The sequence below is a fragment of the Toxorhynchites rutilus genome, chromosome 3, assembly GCF_029784135.1.
Source record: "Toxorhynchites rutilus septentrionalis strain SRP chromosome 3, ASM2978413v1, whole genome shotgun sequence".
Taxonomy (NCBI): Eukaryota; Metazoa; Arthropoda; class Insecta; order Diptera; family Culicidae; genus Toxorhynchites; species Toxorhynchites rutilus.
The window spans coordinates 229,312,767-229,327,035 of NC_073746.1; the positions used below are offsets into that span (position 1 = coordinate 229,312,767).

The 14,269-nt window shown below is 43.6% G+C and overlaps 3 protein-coding genes across 3 annotated transcripts; all 3 read right to left on the bottom strand.

The window, feature by feature from the left end:
• Positions 1–2,544: 2,544 nt before the first annotated feature.
• Positions 2,545–3,946, bottom strand: LOC129774002 (uncharacterized protein K02A2.6-like). The gene is made up of 2 exons (XM_055777682.1): positions 3,068–3,946; positions 2,545–3,015 (listed from the first exon to the last, which is right to left on the bottom strand). Exons 1-2 carry the CDS (start codon positions 3,944–3,946, stop codon positions 2,545–2,547), a joined length of 1,350 nt encoding a protein of 449 aa, XP_055633657.1.
• A 48-nt stretch (positions 3,947–3,994) lies between these two features.
• Positions 3,995–5,877, bottom strand: LOC129774003 (uncharacterized protein K02A2.6-like). The gene is made up of 3 exons (XM_055777683.1): positions 5,821–5,877; positions 4,588–5,745; positions 3,995–4,528 (listed from the first exon to the last, which is right to left on the bottom strand). The coding sequence occupies exons 1-3, from the start codon at positions 5,875–5,877 to the stop codon at positions 3,995–3,997; spliced, it is 1,749 nt and encodes a 582-aa protein (XP_055633658.1).
• A 168-nt stretch (positions 5,878–6,045) lies between these two features.
• LOC129774004 (uncharacterized protein K02A2.6-like) lies at positions 6,046–6,729 on the bottom strand. Its single transcript, XM_055777685.1, has 2 exons — positions 6,334–6,729; positions 6,046–6,264 (listed from the first exon to the last, which is right to left on the bottom strand). The coding sequence occupies exons 1-2, from the start codon at positions 6,727–6,729 to the stop codon at positions 6,046–6,048; spliced, it is 615 nt and encodes a 204-aa protein (XP_055633660.1).
• Positions 6,730–14,269: the final 7,540 nt, after the last annotated feature.

Here is a 14,269-nt window from a genome sequence, read left to right on the forward strand (position 1 = left end):
ACATACTTTGATTGATATTATATGCGATTATGATTTATTCGGATTTCTTGTAAGACTTGGCACGTGAAAAATTATACGATTTAATGTTTGCTGGGTATAGTTTAGTGACCAAACTACAAACTACAAACTAAATTATTTGAGTCTACATTATCGCTGTTGAATGTTTCCGTGCTAACGACAAGCCGGCCGCATGAAGCAACGAAAATGTCGCAGCCGCAAATGAATCCATTCGAAATTACCCAAATCAGTCAATTGCACAGCGTTCTCAAGAATTGGGCATCTACCAAACCTCATTGTGGCATATTTTGCTAAAAGATCTTACATGATCAAATTAACTCAAGAACCAAAGCCACTTCACCATATGAAGCGTCGAAACTTCTCCGATTGGGCTCTGGCGAATCTTGAAGAAATGGTGATTTTCATCACAAAATAATCTTCAGCGATGTGGCTCATTTCTGGCTTGCCATGACTTTGCCAACAAACAAAATATGCGTTATTAGTCAGATGCGAACCCACGTGTGCTTCAAGAAACACCATTACATCCGCAAAAAATACTGTTTATGTGGTTTCCTTGCCAGACAAATATTGGGTCGTATTCCTTCGTCGATGATAACGATCGTCATTCTACCGTCAATTGAGAACGCTATCACGTCATCTTGGAAGGCTATTTTTGGTCAGAATTGAAAAATCACCAACGCGAATTTCCGCAACATTTCGGTCGAAATGTGTAGAAACGTAAGAGTTGAACTACAGCCAGAATAAATTCAAACTCAATATCTCAAAAAACCTGTGTTTATTTTAAAAAAAAGTTGACAAGTCATTAATGAAACACTCGTTCCTTATTTTCTTTAACAGCTGCATAATATAGTTTAAGCAACAAATAGTTTAAGCAGTTTAATAGTAGGTTGAAAAGTTGACGTTGATGTGTGCCACCCAGTCGGATGCAATAGCTTACATATTGTGTGCTATTACGCATATGAATTGCCGTGTGCAGAATAGCACCATATTATATTCTGATTGTATTATTGTGATATACATATTTTTACATATTTTTATACACATTTTTAAATTTTAATATGAACTGCATATTTGATATATAATTGATAATGTTTGATGAACTATGCAATGTTATTCTGATATATATTGTCCCAGATATATTCGGCGTGAGCGTTTCAATGCGTCCGACTACAACAAATTGAAATAAAACTCAATATAACAATATTTAATTTTGTTATACATTATTCAATATAATCGGTGTTAAGTCAGTGACAGTCGCAAAATTGAAAATTTCGACTTATTGATTGCATTAGGTTAAGCATTTCGTGAGCTACATACCACATTTATCCGATTTGGAAAATCACGTGTGCAACACTAATAACGTATCAAAAGTTTTCCGAACGCTCAACGAAAAGCCCTTATAGCACCAAACTTCAAGCTTGTTTTTCTCGAAATCATAAAAATGTCACATGGTCCGGTCTGACTTAACACCATATATTCGGTTAAGTTTAAGATAGATAGAGAACATGGAATACCACCAAAAATTTCAAGAGACACAATTAGAAATATCTTCCGTCTAAAGCTACACCTAGTGAACAGTATCGACTGCACAATCAATACGTTTGAACAGAGCTATGAAGGAAAAGAGAGCGGAATGGGAGAATATACACAAGATAGTTTTACAGCATGACAACACCAGCTGCACATGTCAATGGGTATGTCAATAATTATCTATAAAGTGTGAATCGAGAGGTACTGCCTCAATCACCATATTTCTTAGACATTGCTCCATTAGATTACTGTTTTTTCTGGTCTATGACGTCAACCTTTTTTGAAAAACAATTCCGATCTTATGAAGAAATCGGAGATTAACTTGATAATTGGAACGCTTTAAAACAACTAGTTTTCTGTCAGCGTGGAATGTGTGTGTCGCCCGAAAGATAGGTGAGGTTTCGATGGTTTCCTATGGTTTCCGATGGAGACTTTGAATAATATAGTCATACTTGTACACGTGATACATTATACGACTGTTCATTTGTCTTGTCCATAGCCATCGGAATCTGAAAACGAATTGTATATCTACCGAAATCATTGGGATGTGTGGAAATAGTACATCTTATTCTTCCGATTTTTCATTCAACATCGGAAGCGTTGATAAAATTATAGAAAACTTTGAGTGTAGCCAACCAGCAAAAATTAAATTTTATTGCCAGCGTATATACAGCATCTTATATCCCATATTTTTGGGGGTGTATGATGCGCATATATGGCGTACACATGCAAAAGTTGAGGTGATATTTGTTGTGTTTCGGCGTTGAGTGAAACGCGTAACTCACAAACAACAAATTAAAATAACTTTATTAAAACGTTATGACAATACAAAAAGCGTCTAACTCGTGGTATTGGTAATCTCATGACTAACAATAATGACGATGACAGTTGCTTCCCGCCGACTCATCCGTCGTAGCGTCTGTCAAACCTGACTACTGTCAGTTGACGAGCCGTTGTGGTATAATCGATAGGGGGCTACCCAACACCTCCCCCCTTTTAGAAAAGGTGGTAGGGATCATATCTCGCAGGAAGTCTTCGAGTCCTCGAAGATCTGTGAGCTGCTGTGGGTAGTTGCAGTTGTCTAGGGGGATTGCGTTGTCGTTGAACACTGGCTTGCGGCGGGAATTCGTCCATCTCTAGAGGAAGAGGAGGCCGCTCCTCCTGCACGGGTGTCGGACTATGTAGGTTCCAGGAGTCCAACAGGATACTCAACGGAGCTTTCGCTGGTTCGGTCGCAGACAGTTGGTTTTCGGAATGATGACGTGTTCGCAGCTGATTGCAGTGGGACCTTATCATGGTTTGCTTCCCAGGCAACCAGACGTTGTACATGACCTTGCCAATGCGTTCGAGCACCTCTCCTGCTTCCCAGTGCCACTTGTTGTTCCGGAACACTTTGGCCCAGACGAGGTCCTGGCGGAAGTAGTTTCTTGGTTTCGCGCCATGCCGCCGGTCAAACTGCTGATCTTGCTTGGAGTTTTCGAGTTTGTGCGCCGAAGTTGGTGGTCAAAGCAGCTCTAACGACGTGCGAATTCGTCTGCCAAGCAGAAGTTCGGCAGGAGACTTTCGTTCCGGAGCGGTGCGACATGGTGCACTGTAGAAAAGTGTTGATGGCATCTTGCAGCGTTTCCCCTCCGGCGGTTATTTTCTTCAACGTCCTCTTAAAGGTGTCGACGAATCTTTCCGCGAGGCCATTCGACTGCGGATGGAAGGGAGCGGTCTTCAGGTGAAGAATGGCGTTGAACTCGCAGTAGGCCTCGAACATTTCGCTGGTAAACTGCTTCCCGTTGTCGGTAACCAGTGTCTCCGGGGTCCCGAATCTGGCGAAAATGTCACGGAGAATGCGAATTGTCGCTGCAGAAGTGATGTCTTTTGTTCTGACCACCTCCGGCCATTTGGTGTAGGCGTCCACTAGGATCAGAAAATACCACCCATTCAAAGGACCGGCGTAGTCGAGATGAAGTCGTTGCCAGGGTTTCTCCGGTACTGGCCACGACTCGAGGTTGGTTTTACGATCCATTTTCGCCACACTCGAACATTCGTTGCACGTCTGCACCAGCCTTTCGATGTCCTTATCTATATGGGGCCAGTAGACGTACTGTCGAGCAAGGGACCGCATACGTTCGATACCGGGATGACCTTTGTGCAGCTCCACGAGAACCTTCTTTCGGAGAACGGATGGTAACACCAAACGTTCGCCATACATCAAGCAGCCAGCGGTGATGGAGAGGGACTCGCGACGCTGGAAGAACTCTTGAATGTGCGGATCTGTGATGCTCGTTTTCTTGGTAGGCCACGTGGTGTTGACGTGCTTGATCACCTGTTGCAGGGTTTCATCTATGCGGGTTTTGGCTTGAACGGTCTTGAACGAAACTGGTAGGGCTTCCAGGGATTGGTTCATGATGCTGCGTATGGTGCTCTCGAACTCGATGTTGGCTATAACATAGTCCTATTCCGGACGAACATGGCGATTGATAAGGCGGGACAGGATGTCCGCGTGTCCTAAAGCATCTGTCGACACATAGTGTATGTCGAAATCGTAGAGAAGCAGTGTCAACGCCCATCTCTGGAGCCGGTTGGCGGTGTACGTGGGGATGCCCTTTTTCGACCCGAATATGGCGAGCAAAGGCTTGTGGTCGATCTCGAGCACGAAACGCCGTCCGAATATAATCCGGTGGAATTTGGTCACGGCGAATATCAAAGCCATACCCTCCTTTTCGATCTGGCTGTAATTACTCTCCGCTGCTGTCAAACTGCGCGAAGCGTGGCAAATGGCTTTCACGGTGCCATCCGCATGCCATCCATCAAATTTGTGTGCGATCCGGGCACCCAGACCAACGGAGGAAGCATTTGTCGACACAACTAATTCTAGTTTCGGGTTGTAGTGCGTCAACAGAAGCGGGGACTGAAGAATTTCGTGAAAACGGTCGAGCGACTTCTGGCCAGCTGATGACCATTCGAACTTTTCTCCTGCCTTCAGCAACTGATCCATGGGGTGCCATAGTAGTTTACTGCGCCAAGGTATGCGCGTAACGTGGTGACTTCGTGCGAAGCTGGCATGCTGACAATCGGAGCAATCTTGTCCGGATCTGGACGAATTCCATCGCCATCGAGGATCTGCCCGAGATATTTCACTTGCCGCATGTGGAAACTGCATTTCTCTATGCGGACAGTGAAGCCGAATGCTTGCAGTCGTTGCAACACAAGGAAAAGGTTGCGCCGATGTTCCTCTTCCGTTCGACCTCCCACTACGATGTCATCCAAATAACCAACGGTACACGGTAAACCAGCGAGCATCGTGTCCATCAGCTGTTGGAATGCGCCTGGGGCAGATTTGATGCCGGGCGACAAGCGGGTGAATTGGAAGAGGCCTTTGTGGGTGTTTATGGTGAGTAACGGTTGACTCTCCGGATCGACCTCAACTTGTAAGTAGGCATTAGAAAGGTCGATATGGCTAAACACCCGACATCCGGACATTTTGGCGAATATATCTTCGGGTAGCGTTAGAGGGTACTGATTCGGCTCGAGTACGCTGTTCAAGCCAGTCGAAAAATCAGCACAAATCCGGACGGTGCCATTGGGTTTCCGGACCACTACGATTGGTGCTGCCCATCCAGCGAAATCCACCTTCTTCAGAATGCCCAGATTCTCTAGCGATACACCTTCCATGCAGTACGCTACCGGACGCTTCGGCTTGAAGACTGGTTTCGGATCGCCTTTCAGGACCAGCTTGACGGGAGCCTTCTTGCAGAGGCCCATCTCGTTAGTGAAAACTTCGGGGAACTGAGCTTGAAGAGTAGCCAGCGACTGACTTGGTTGGGCGCTGACCTGCTTGCAGAACGATGTGATTGGCTGGTTCCACAACCCAAACAAATCCATCCAGTCAATTCCTAGAATGTCGACGTTAGGAGCGGCGATGAAACACCTCCCCCCTTTTGTGACTCCATTGAGGGAAATGTTGCGCCACATCTCGGCAACAAGATCGAGTGGTTCTCCGGAAGCTGTTCGCGCGGTGCAAACCGTTGGTTTCGTCCGGGGCCGACCGAGTTTGTTCCACGAGCGGTGCGAAATTATCGAAATATCGGACCCTGTGTCTAATTGTAGGCGAAGGAGTACGTTGTTGACCTGGAGCTTGACGAATTTCCGACCCTGGATGATGTTTCGGATCGTCACCGTCTTCGTCGACGGTTGCTTTTTCTTCTATCTAGATGCCGTGTTTGCATTGGATGAAGACCTTGATTGGAAGCAAGCGCAATAGCCCGCTCGATGCCCAACCTTGCCACACTCGTTGCATTTTTGGTCTTGGAACCGGCAGTCCTTGTTGTAGTGCATGCCCCCACATGACCAGCAGGGCGTCTTTGGTTGCTCACGTTAATTGGAAGAACTCGATGCTGCTGACTGATGCTTCGATTTCGACCGCTTGTCGTAAACAACGGCATTCACCACGGACGACGGATTTTCCACCAACACGGTGTCCTGTTTCAGGTTGATGAGGCTGTTTCACTTATCCACGACTTGCTGTAGCGTCAAATTAACGTTCTCGTTCAGCTTGTTGATGAGATGCATTCTAACTTCGGCATATTGATTTGACTTCAGACCACAGACGTAAATAAGGCATTTGAACTGCTCTTCAGGTAATTCCGAAAGTTTGGAATCAACACATGCCTTGTTCACCTTGCACGAGTATGCCAGGTAATCGTCACTCTCCTCCTTGGTGAGCTGGAGACAGTTGAATCATCGGCGGAAGATGGAAACTGTCGCTCCGAATAGTGACTTTAACCTATCGACGGTCTCTGTGAACGTAAATTCACGAGCGAGCCTCGGCAGAATGAAGCTATTGTAGCGCTCGTGATCGGGTGGGCTAAGATTTCGCAGGAGCAATCGCACTTTCGCTGCGTCATCGAGCTTCCGGGCGTCCTTGTCAAAAAGGTCGACATACCTGGAAAACCATGCGTCGAACGTGTGTCCATTGTCTTTGTCATACACGAACTCCGCCATGTTGCTCGAAAGCGAGTCCAGCACCCTTTCGTCGTAGGAAAGATTGCGGATGGCAAGCTGCGTGGCGCTTTGTTGCTGGAGAATTTGCGTCATTAGCAGCTGCTGGTTGGAAAGAATTTGCAGCCCCTGTTCCTGGATGTTTGGTGGTTGCTGCTGCTGTAGATGATGGAAATTGTTCCCCGCCATCGCGATTTTCTCCTGACCACGTTTTTTTGCAAGTACTTTTTCCGGACTATCACGCACGATTTTTCCGCGAAAACTTCCACCTCTTCGTCGCCAATTGTTGTGTTTCGGCGTTGGAATGAAACGCGTAACTCACAAACAACAAATTAAAATAACTTTATTAAAACGTTATGACAATACAAAAAGCGTCTAACTCGTGGTATTGCAATCTCATGACTAACAATAATGACGATGATGGATGCTTCCCGCCGATCCATCCGTCGTAGCGTCTGTCAAACCTGAATACTGTCAGTTGACGAGCCGTTGTGGTATAATCGGTAGGGGGCTACCCAACAATATTCAAACATGACAATTGCTTGCGAATTAGTTTTGATGAATATACGACTTACACATGCAACTAGTACGAATATTGTCATATGACAACATATATGTTTCTTGAAATAGAAATTGTTCAATTGACTTTTAGTGGGAAGGGGTATAAATGTTGAAAAATGAGTAGTGGTGATGGTTAAGAAAACTGCTCCGATGGGATTCGAACTCCGCATGTTTGGATAATAAGCAACAGCTATTTCGCACTACTATCTATAATACGAAAAAGATGTAATCGGATACTTTATTCCTGGTCGTCTATTGTATTTTTGAGTAAATATCTTGAAATTTATATAGAAATAATTAAGCAGGGTTCAGTGATACGTGTTTCAAGTAATCAAATAACATGTAGTAAAAATGTTCATTCAAATTTTACCAATTTGAAGCTGCTTTTGGGCCTGCTGATCTGATAAAGATGTACAGCATGTATAACAATTTTTCGCAGTACTACATTGATTCAATTCATATGTTCGTGCGACTCGAAAACTGTATCAGTCCGATATGCTATCACTGCTATTAACGGCCAGTTAAGTTTCCCTGTGTGTTTGATGAGATTAACAGGGATTTCTCTACTATGATCTGCTCTTCTGTGGTCCAACTCGTAATTTGAACCTAACATGTGAGATTTTCAGTCAATATATGATATTTTTCGAAACAAAATACGAAGACATTTCAAATTCTGGAATGTTTTTGGAATCACCACAGAATTTAATGTTTACACCGTTTACACAGTGGAATGTCTCCAAAATCAAGGGGCCTAGAATTATATCCTAAGGTGAGGCCGTTTCGTCACTAAGTTGGCTAGGGGAGCGGTATATGAAAACAGTACGGAATAAAGCAGAAGGGGAAATATTTGCTTGAAGCGTGAAAGAGACAGACTGATCACGAGCGAGCTTGGGCACAAGCGTATTGTGTTTTGTATACAAACAAAACACAGTAAACTTCCAAGATGGCTGAAGAGTGGTTTTGGCAAGTTGGCCCACCTTAGTATATACTTCTAGGCGTCTTGTCCAAAATGAGAACAGCGGCAACAAGATGGTGGAGTTAACATGTGGCTTGAAATTTACACTATTTAGAAAAGACGTATGAGGAATGGCAAGACGAAAGGTTTGGAATTGTTTATGTTATTACTTACGTAGGTATGGTTACATTTGATTTCGTCTAAGGTATTTGAAGCAGTATAATAAATAAACAGTTGTCGTTGAAAATAGTAACCTAGTAACCTTCATGCATATGCTTCCGCCAGCTGGCTCGGCTAATGTGAAGCTTTGATCGTGGTACCGCCACTGGCGCATAATTTGCAGCTTTGTATTTTGGGTGACCGGAATAAATCGCCACAGTAAACAACTGCAACAGAAACAACCGCTTAGAAAAAGTGTAGTAGGCTAGAAATATTTGGCGCGGGAAAAACATCATGTGCCTCACATTTCTATTATAAATTTATTCTCTTGTTCTCGTTTTTCGAAATTTATTCTGAGGACAATGTAATGGGGACGAAGTCCCCATTTGGCGAGGATAAGGAATCGAGGCGGCCCATGCCGCCAAGATGACGCAATCCGAGTCCACCGCCGACCCGCCGTCGGAAGCGGCGGTGTCTCGCACGCAAACCTGGGATCCACTGATTGCCCGGTTAGTTTGAAACATAGGATACGATCCTTTAGCAATGTCCGACCGAGCTCTAGCGAGCGTCGGACGGTATACGTCTGCCCGGGGCGTTACGTTTGCCTGGGGCGATACGTTTGCCCGGTTAATTCTTGTTTTGAAATACAATACCGCGCCACAATATTTATAGCCTACTACACATTTTATAAGCGGTGGTTTCTGTTGCAGTCGTTTTCTGTGGCGATTTATTCCGGGAACCGTATTTTGTGCTGGTTCATAACGGCAATCAACCGTGCCGGTTTGTTTGTTGATTTTAAAATTAACCAGAATTTGCAAGTGATATGGATACCGAAATTTTTATTTCGCTTCTTTATTCAGCTGCTGTGGAACAAGTTCAGTGATAAAAGTTTCTGCAAAGGCGCACGAGGACATTATGGAGCGTAATGCCGTGGACTGTGGGTAAACGGTGGGTGGTGTTTTTCGACAAATTGACCAAGTTTTTGAATTAACTTCTGTTTTTGTTTTGTTTATAGATAAGTTCCCTTATTTGAAATTGATACTAAACGAGTTCGATGATGTCAAACAAATCTCCAACTGGTTCATCAAGGGATAAATTTTGAGCGACTTTATCGAGCTGAATATGAAGGTCAGTTTTTGTTAATTTGAACACATTAAAAATAGCTCTCCCTCATAATATTCTTATTCTATATTCCACACAGTTCAACCTGACCCGGAACGCGTCCGACGAAGAGGTGGTCAAGGCTCGCCTCGAGGAATTCAAGACCAAACTGTTCGATCTGTACTCGGTGATCAAGATGTTCCGTTCCCCAACGCCGAATTTTCGCCTGTCAGAGCGAAATCGCCCAGCTGTTGGCATATCTGATTCGGCCATTCTTCGCCCAGGATCCGTGTATTAACGAGAATCTGCGGATGCAGCAGTGAGATAGTGTTTGAAGGAAAATTATGTTATTTTAATTGTGAATATTATTATTGCAAGTGTGGAACAAAAAGACTCTAGAATGGATAGATGCTCTCGTAGGAAAATGCTAAGATAATCACAGGAAGTGAACACATACCACATATAATTAAGTAGTGCCCCTAGGTTATTACGAAATGTTATCATTATTGGTTCATCAAATTCTTCACTTTTATATAACCGCGTTTTTGCGACTATTGAACAAATATGTGGCTACATAGCATGTGAAATGAATCAAATGTAGTAAGTTTTGGTAATACTGTTGACGACAACCATTTTTTTGTCCAGTAAGTTTTTTGAGTTTATTCATCATGCAAGTTTACATTGCCGTCGTTATGGGAAACGTTATAGATCCACATGGGCCCAAGACGAACAGGCGTGCTCTGCGAATTACGGAAAAGGTTCGCGAATGTGTTCTGAAATGGGGCGGGAAAAGTCACACCTTTGACCGCTCTGATCGCACCTATCGGTAGTAACATCGTCCTGATGCAGGGTACACGTCATGTCCGCGAGATTTGCTCTCACTTTGGCCGTGCTCTTAGTGCTCCAAGGGACGCAAATTTGGCATTGAACTTTGTTTACTAGTGTAGGGGAGCATAAAAAATAATTGATTTTCAGGCGGAATGGACACGTTTTTAATATTAAAATTTAAAATGAAAATAAACTTTTCCCCATCAAATTAATATTGGTTACACACGATTATCCCTAAGGTTTCGACGAGTGCTTGGTTTAAGGGATTGAATGTAGGTCGTGATTTCATTCGCGTGATATCTCGGCTCATGTCCAATCACTACAACCTAAACGCGCATCTCTATCGCATTGGGCTCGCAGCAAACAATCTTTGTGGTTTTGGCGATGGCTACCACGACATCGAGCATGTTGTCTGGTTGTGTATCCGGTTCCATGCTGCTCGCTCTCAGCTCTCTAGAGCACTGAGAGCACAAGGCAGACAATCGGACATCCCCGTCCGGAATATCTTAGATAGCCGTGATCCTGATCTTCTGCTTCATCTATACCTGTTCCTCAGAAACGCCGATGTCAACGTTTAATGATGTTTCCTTCGTTGTGTCCCTGTTTCATATCCCTCCTATCCGATCTATAAACTTTTACTTAGTCGCGGCAATACATCCACACACTCTTTACAGATACACGGGCCAAAGGTTGTGCAGTCCACTGATCATTCAACAAGAGCCAAAGGTTGTACCGCTCATGACAACTCTACACGAGCTGATGATTGCGCCGGCTAGTGACCATTCTATCCTGGATTCCTCGAGTCGAGAAAGACGCACCACGCTAGATATGGGGTACAGACTAGGGGGGCGTTGCTGATTAATGGTCAGCTGCATCCTAATAGGAAGTATCCCATGTCGGGCACACGTACAGAGCATCGAAGACTGCAACATACCAATTATGAGAACACTTGTAATACTAACCTCGAGCCAACCGCGAGTAATCGGTTACATATTACTAACATAGTTGTAAGACAAAAATTGTCAAAATATTGGACTCCCGGCCCCGTCAGGCTAACGCCACATGTGCCTTAATAAAAAATATATTTTGGGAAAAAAACAGGAAGTGGGTTATATCTATGGTATAACCGCAAGGGTGACGTAGGACTATCGTTGATTTAGGGATCATTTGTTTGAAGTTGAATCTAAATCCATCCTGAATGAATGAATAAATAAATATTTGGGTGGCTTCAAAAACAAGAGCATTAGGTTGGAGGCTCAAGGTTATATGCATTCAATATTGGATACAAAAAACCTTGTTCTTCAGAAGTTTTCCTGTTAACTGCACTTGATTGACAAACTACAAAACCAAATGTATGTGGTCGCAGTATTATATGGATAGAAAAACAGGAAGTGGGTTATATCTATGGTATAACCGCAAGGGTGACGTAGGACTATCGTTGATTTAGGGATCATTTGTTTGAAGTTGAATCTAAATCCATCCTGAATGAATGAATAAATAAATATTTGGGTGGCTTCAAAAACGAGAGCATTACGTTGGAGGCTCAAGGTTATATGCATTCAATATTGGATACAAAAAACCTTGTTCTGAAGAATAATCTTCAGAAGTTTTCCTGTTAACTGCACTTGATTGACAAACCACAAAACCAAATGTATGTGGTATTATATGGATAGAAAAAAATTAAAATAAGCTCGCTTGAATGTAATTTTCAATTCCAAGGGGAACTGCCAGATTATTTTTCAGCAACGATCATTTCTTTCCAGGTTTCTTCTCGATAACCAGCAAACGAAAAGAGTTGCGCGCGTGTATGTGTGTGTGTGTGTGTGGCGGCTGCTTCAATGTCTTCCCGAGGAACCGTATTTTGATGCTCTCTTGGTCACCTTCTCTTCTCCTTCTGATCGATCGGCTTTTCTGCGCTCCCTCACAGTTAAAACAAACTGATTGCATTTCAGGTCAGGCCAGGTAATGAATCCCTCGATCCCTCGCCGTTCAGCTCGTTCAGTAACGATGTTGTCTTGTCGATGTCCTCAGGCGTCGTGCACAAATTACGTTACGCTAAAAATCCGGATCTTGAACCCCCTCCCCCCCCTTACGTAACGCAATTTCCTATCTCTAATAAACAGAAAGTAACGCAACATCTACCCCCTCCCCCCTTATCGCGTTACGTAATTTGTGTACGACGCCTCACGAAAAATGAATGGGTTTCACCACCAGAATATCATTTAAGTATCCTTTTCGTGCGTGATTGAATCGAGAGAAGGTGTGGTTCACGATGGCAATTTGGAAGGCAAACTAGAGGAGAATAAACTCTCTGAGTATGAAAATTTCGGCGACTGAGCAATATCGATTGAAAATTATATAATTTTCGCGATACGAAACAGCTAATTACACTTGATTGAAAAATTACGAAATCAAATGTATTTGGTCGCTGTGTTATATGGTTAGAAAACATTAAAATAAACTCTTTCGCATGAATGTATTTTTCAATTCCAAGGGAACTGGCAGATTGTTTTTCAGCAACGATTAGATCTTTCCGGAATTTTCTCGATGCTGTATGGCATCCAAACGAAAATTCTCGTTTCAGTTTGGCCTGCAAAAAACTTTTCTGAACTCTAATCCATCAAATTTGGAGCCCTGAAAAGGGTCGTTGATTATATGCTAAGCTAATATAGCACGCTCTCCTCGGATACTATGGGCCAGCTGGATGTCCTTGGGCATGATGTGACGCGTTTTGCATGGATAGCACACAAATTGGTATCTTCGAATAGGACTCCTGCAGCGTCATAACCGCGGAACTTTGGAAGCGCAAGTCGGTTTTGAAATCCTGAGCAATTCAACGAACCAAATGCTGCAAAGGTAGCTTGCGGATCAGCGACTTCTGATAGCGACGAGTTTTACGCAAAGTTCCCGGTCGATAGCGATGTGGCTTCTCCACACTTCCTGCGGCTGGTGCGCTTATCCGAGCTGCTTTCATGGTGCCTTACCACCGAAAGACTAACGAGCTGTCTGCTTTGTCCCAAACAAACGAGTCCTCACGGTGCGAGAGTAGAGTAAGAAATGAACGAAAGCAAAGGAAGCGTCATTTTATAAACCATAAAAGTATAGAATCTAAACCCCACCCTTATTATATTCGTTGCTTACCCTGAGAGAGAAACGAATAACATCGAAGTAAGTATACAGTAATGTATTTGAATCCGGACACTTTGCGTTACATTTAATACCATACCGCAGCCACAACATTTTCTGCATGTTGAATTAATGCGATTGATTAGTAACTATCAAGAAACTATCAGTAACTATATTAGTAGCTAAAATAAATTCAACATGAAAAAATGTTATGGCTGTGGTATGATATTGAATGTAATGCAAAGTGTCCGGATTCAAAAGCATTACTGTAAAAAAGAGTTAACTCGACTGAAAATTTTTCGGTTCGGCCTGCAAAAACGAAATTAAGAGCCCCCGCAGACTGCAGACTGACTTGTCGACCGATAGTTCGGTCGGCTTCTTAATCAGTACGGAGAGGTATGCATGTGCGCACATTACACCGATTCCGTTGGGTCGGTGTTTGCACCAGTAGCCGTTCCGACCAAACTGTCGGCTGAAGAAAAGTCTGTAGTGTGCGGGGGCTCTAATTGAAGTGTACAGCATAATGCATAGACGTAAGTATGAGCTTCCCCATCTCACATTCCAATAAGATTAATGGGCTTCCAAGTGGGCGCGCTACATACGGATACGAATGATGAAAAAGCTCGAGTCCTCACGGTGCAAGAGTAGAGTAAGAAATGAACGAAAGCAAGGGAAGTGTCATTTTATAAAACATAAAAGTATCGAATGTAAACCCCACCCTCTTTATTGTATAAGCTTACTGTATACTTACGAATATAATAAGGGTGGGGTTTAGATTCTATACTTTTATGGTTTATAAAATGACGCTTCCTTTGCTTTCGTTCATTTCTTACTCTACTCTCGCACCGTGAGGACTCGAGCTCGTTAGTCTTTCGCAGACAGCTCGTTAGTCTTTCGGTGGTAAGGCACATGAAAGCAGCTCGGATAAGCGCACCAGCAGCAGGATCGCTATCGACCGGGAACTTTGCGTGAAATTCGTCGCTATCAGAAGTCGACCGA

Bases quoted from the DNA above. Each gene is read 5' to 3' on its own strand.
- LOC129774002 (XM_055777682.1), bottom strand. From the start codon at position 3,946: ATGAACCAATCCCTGGAAGCCCTACCAGTTTCGTTCAAGACCGTTCAA. The intron at 3,016-3,067 runs GTTAGAGCTGCT...GAAAACTCCAAG, and splicing joins GGCAGACGAATTCGCACGTC to CAAGATCAGCAGTTTGACCG.
- LOC129774003 (XM_055777683.1), bottom strand. From the start codon at position 5,877: ATGCACTACAACAAGGACTGCCGGTTCCAAGACCAAAAATGCAACGAG. The intron at 5,746-5,820 runs GTTGGGCATCGA...GCATCTAGATAG, and splicing joins AATGCAACGAGTGTGGCAAG to AAGAAAAAGCAACCGTCGAC. The intron at 4,529-4,587 runs GTCACCACGTTA...CCCATGGATCAG, and splicing joins GCATGCCAGCTTCGCACGAA to TTGCTGAAGGCAGGAGAAAA.
- LOC129774004 (XM_055777685.1), bottom strand. From the start codon at position 6,729: ATGGCGGGGAACAATTTCCATCATCTACAGCAGCAGCAACCACCAAAC. The intron at 6,265-6,333 runs GTCGATAGGTTA...AACTGTCTCCAG, and splicing joins AATTTACGTTCACAGAGACC to CTCACCAAGGAGGAGAGTGA.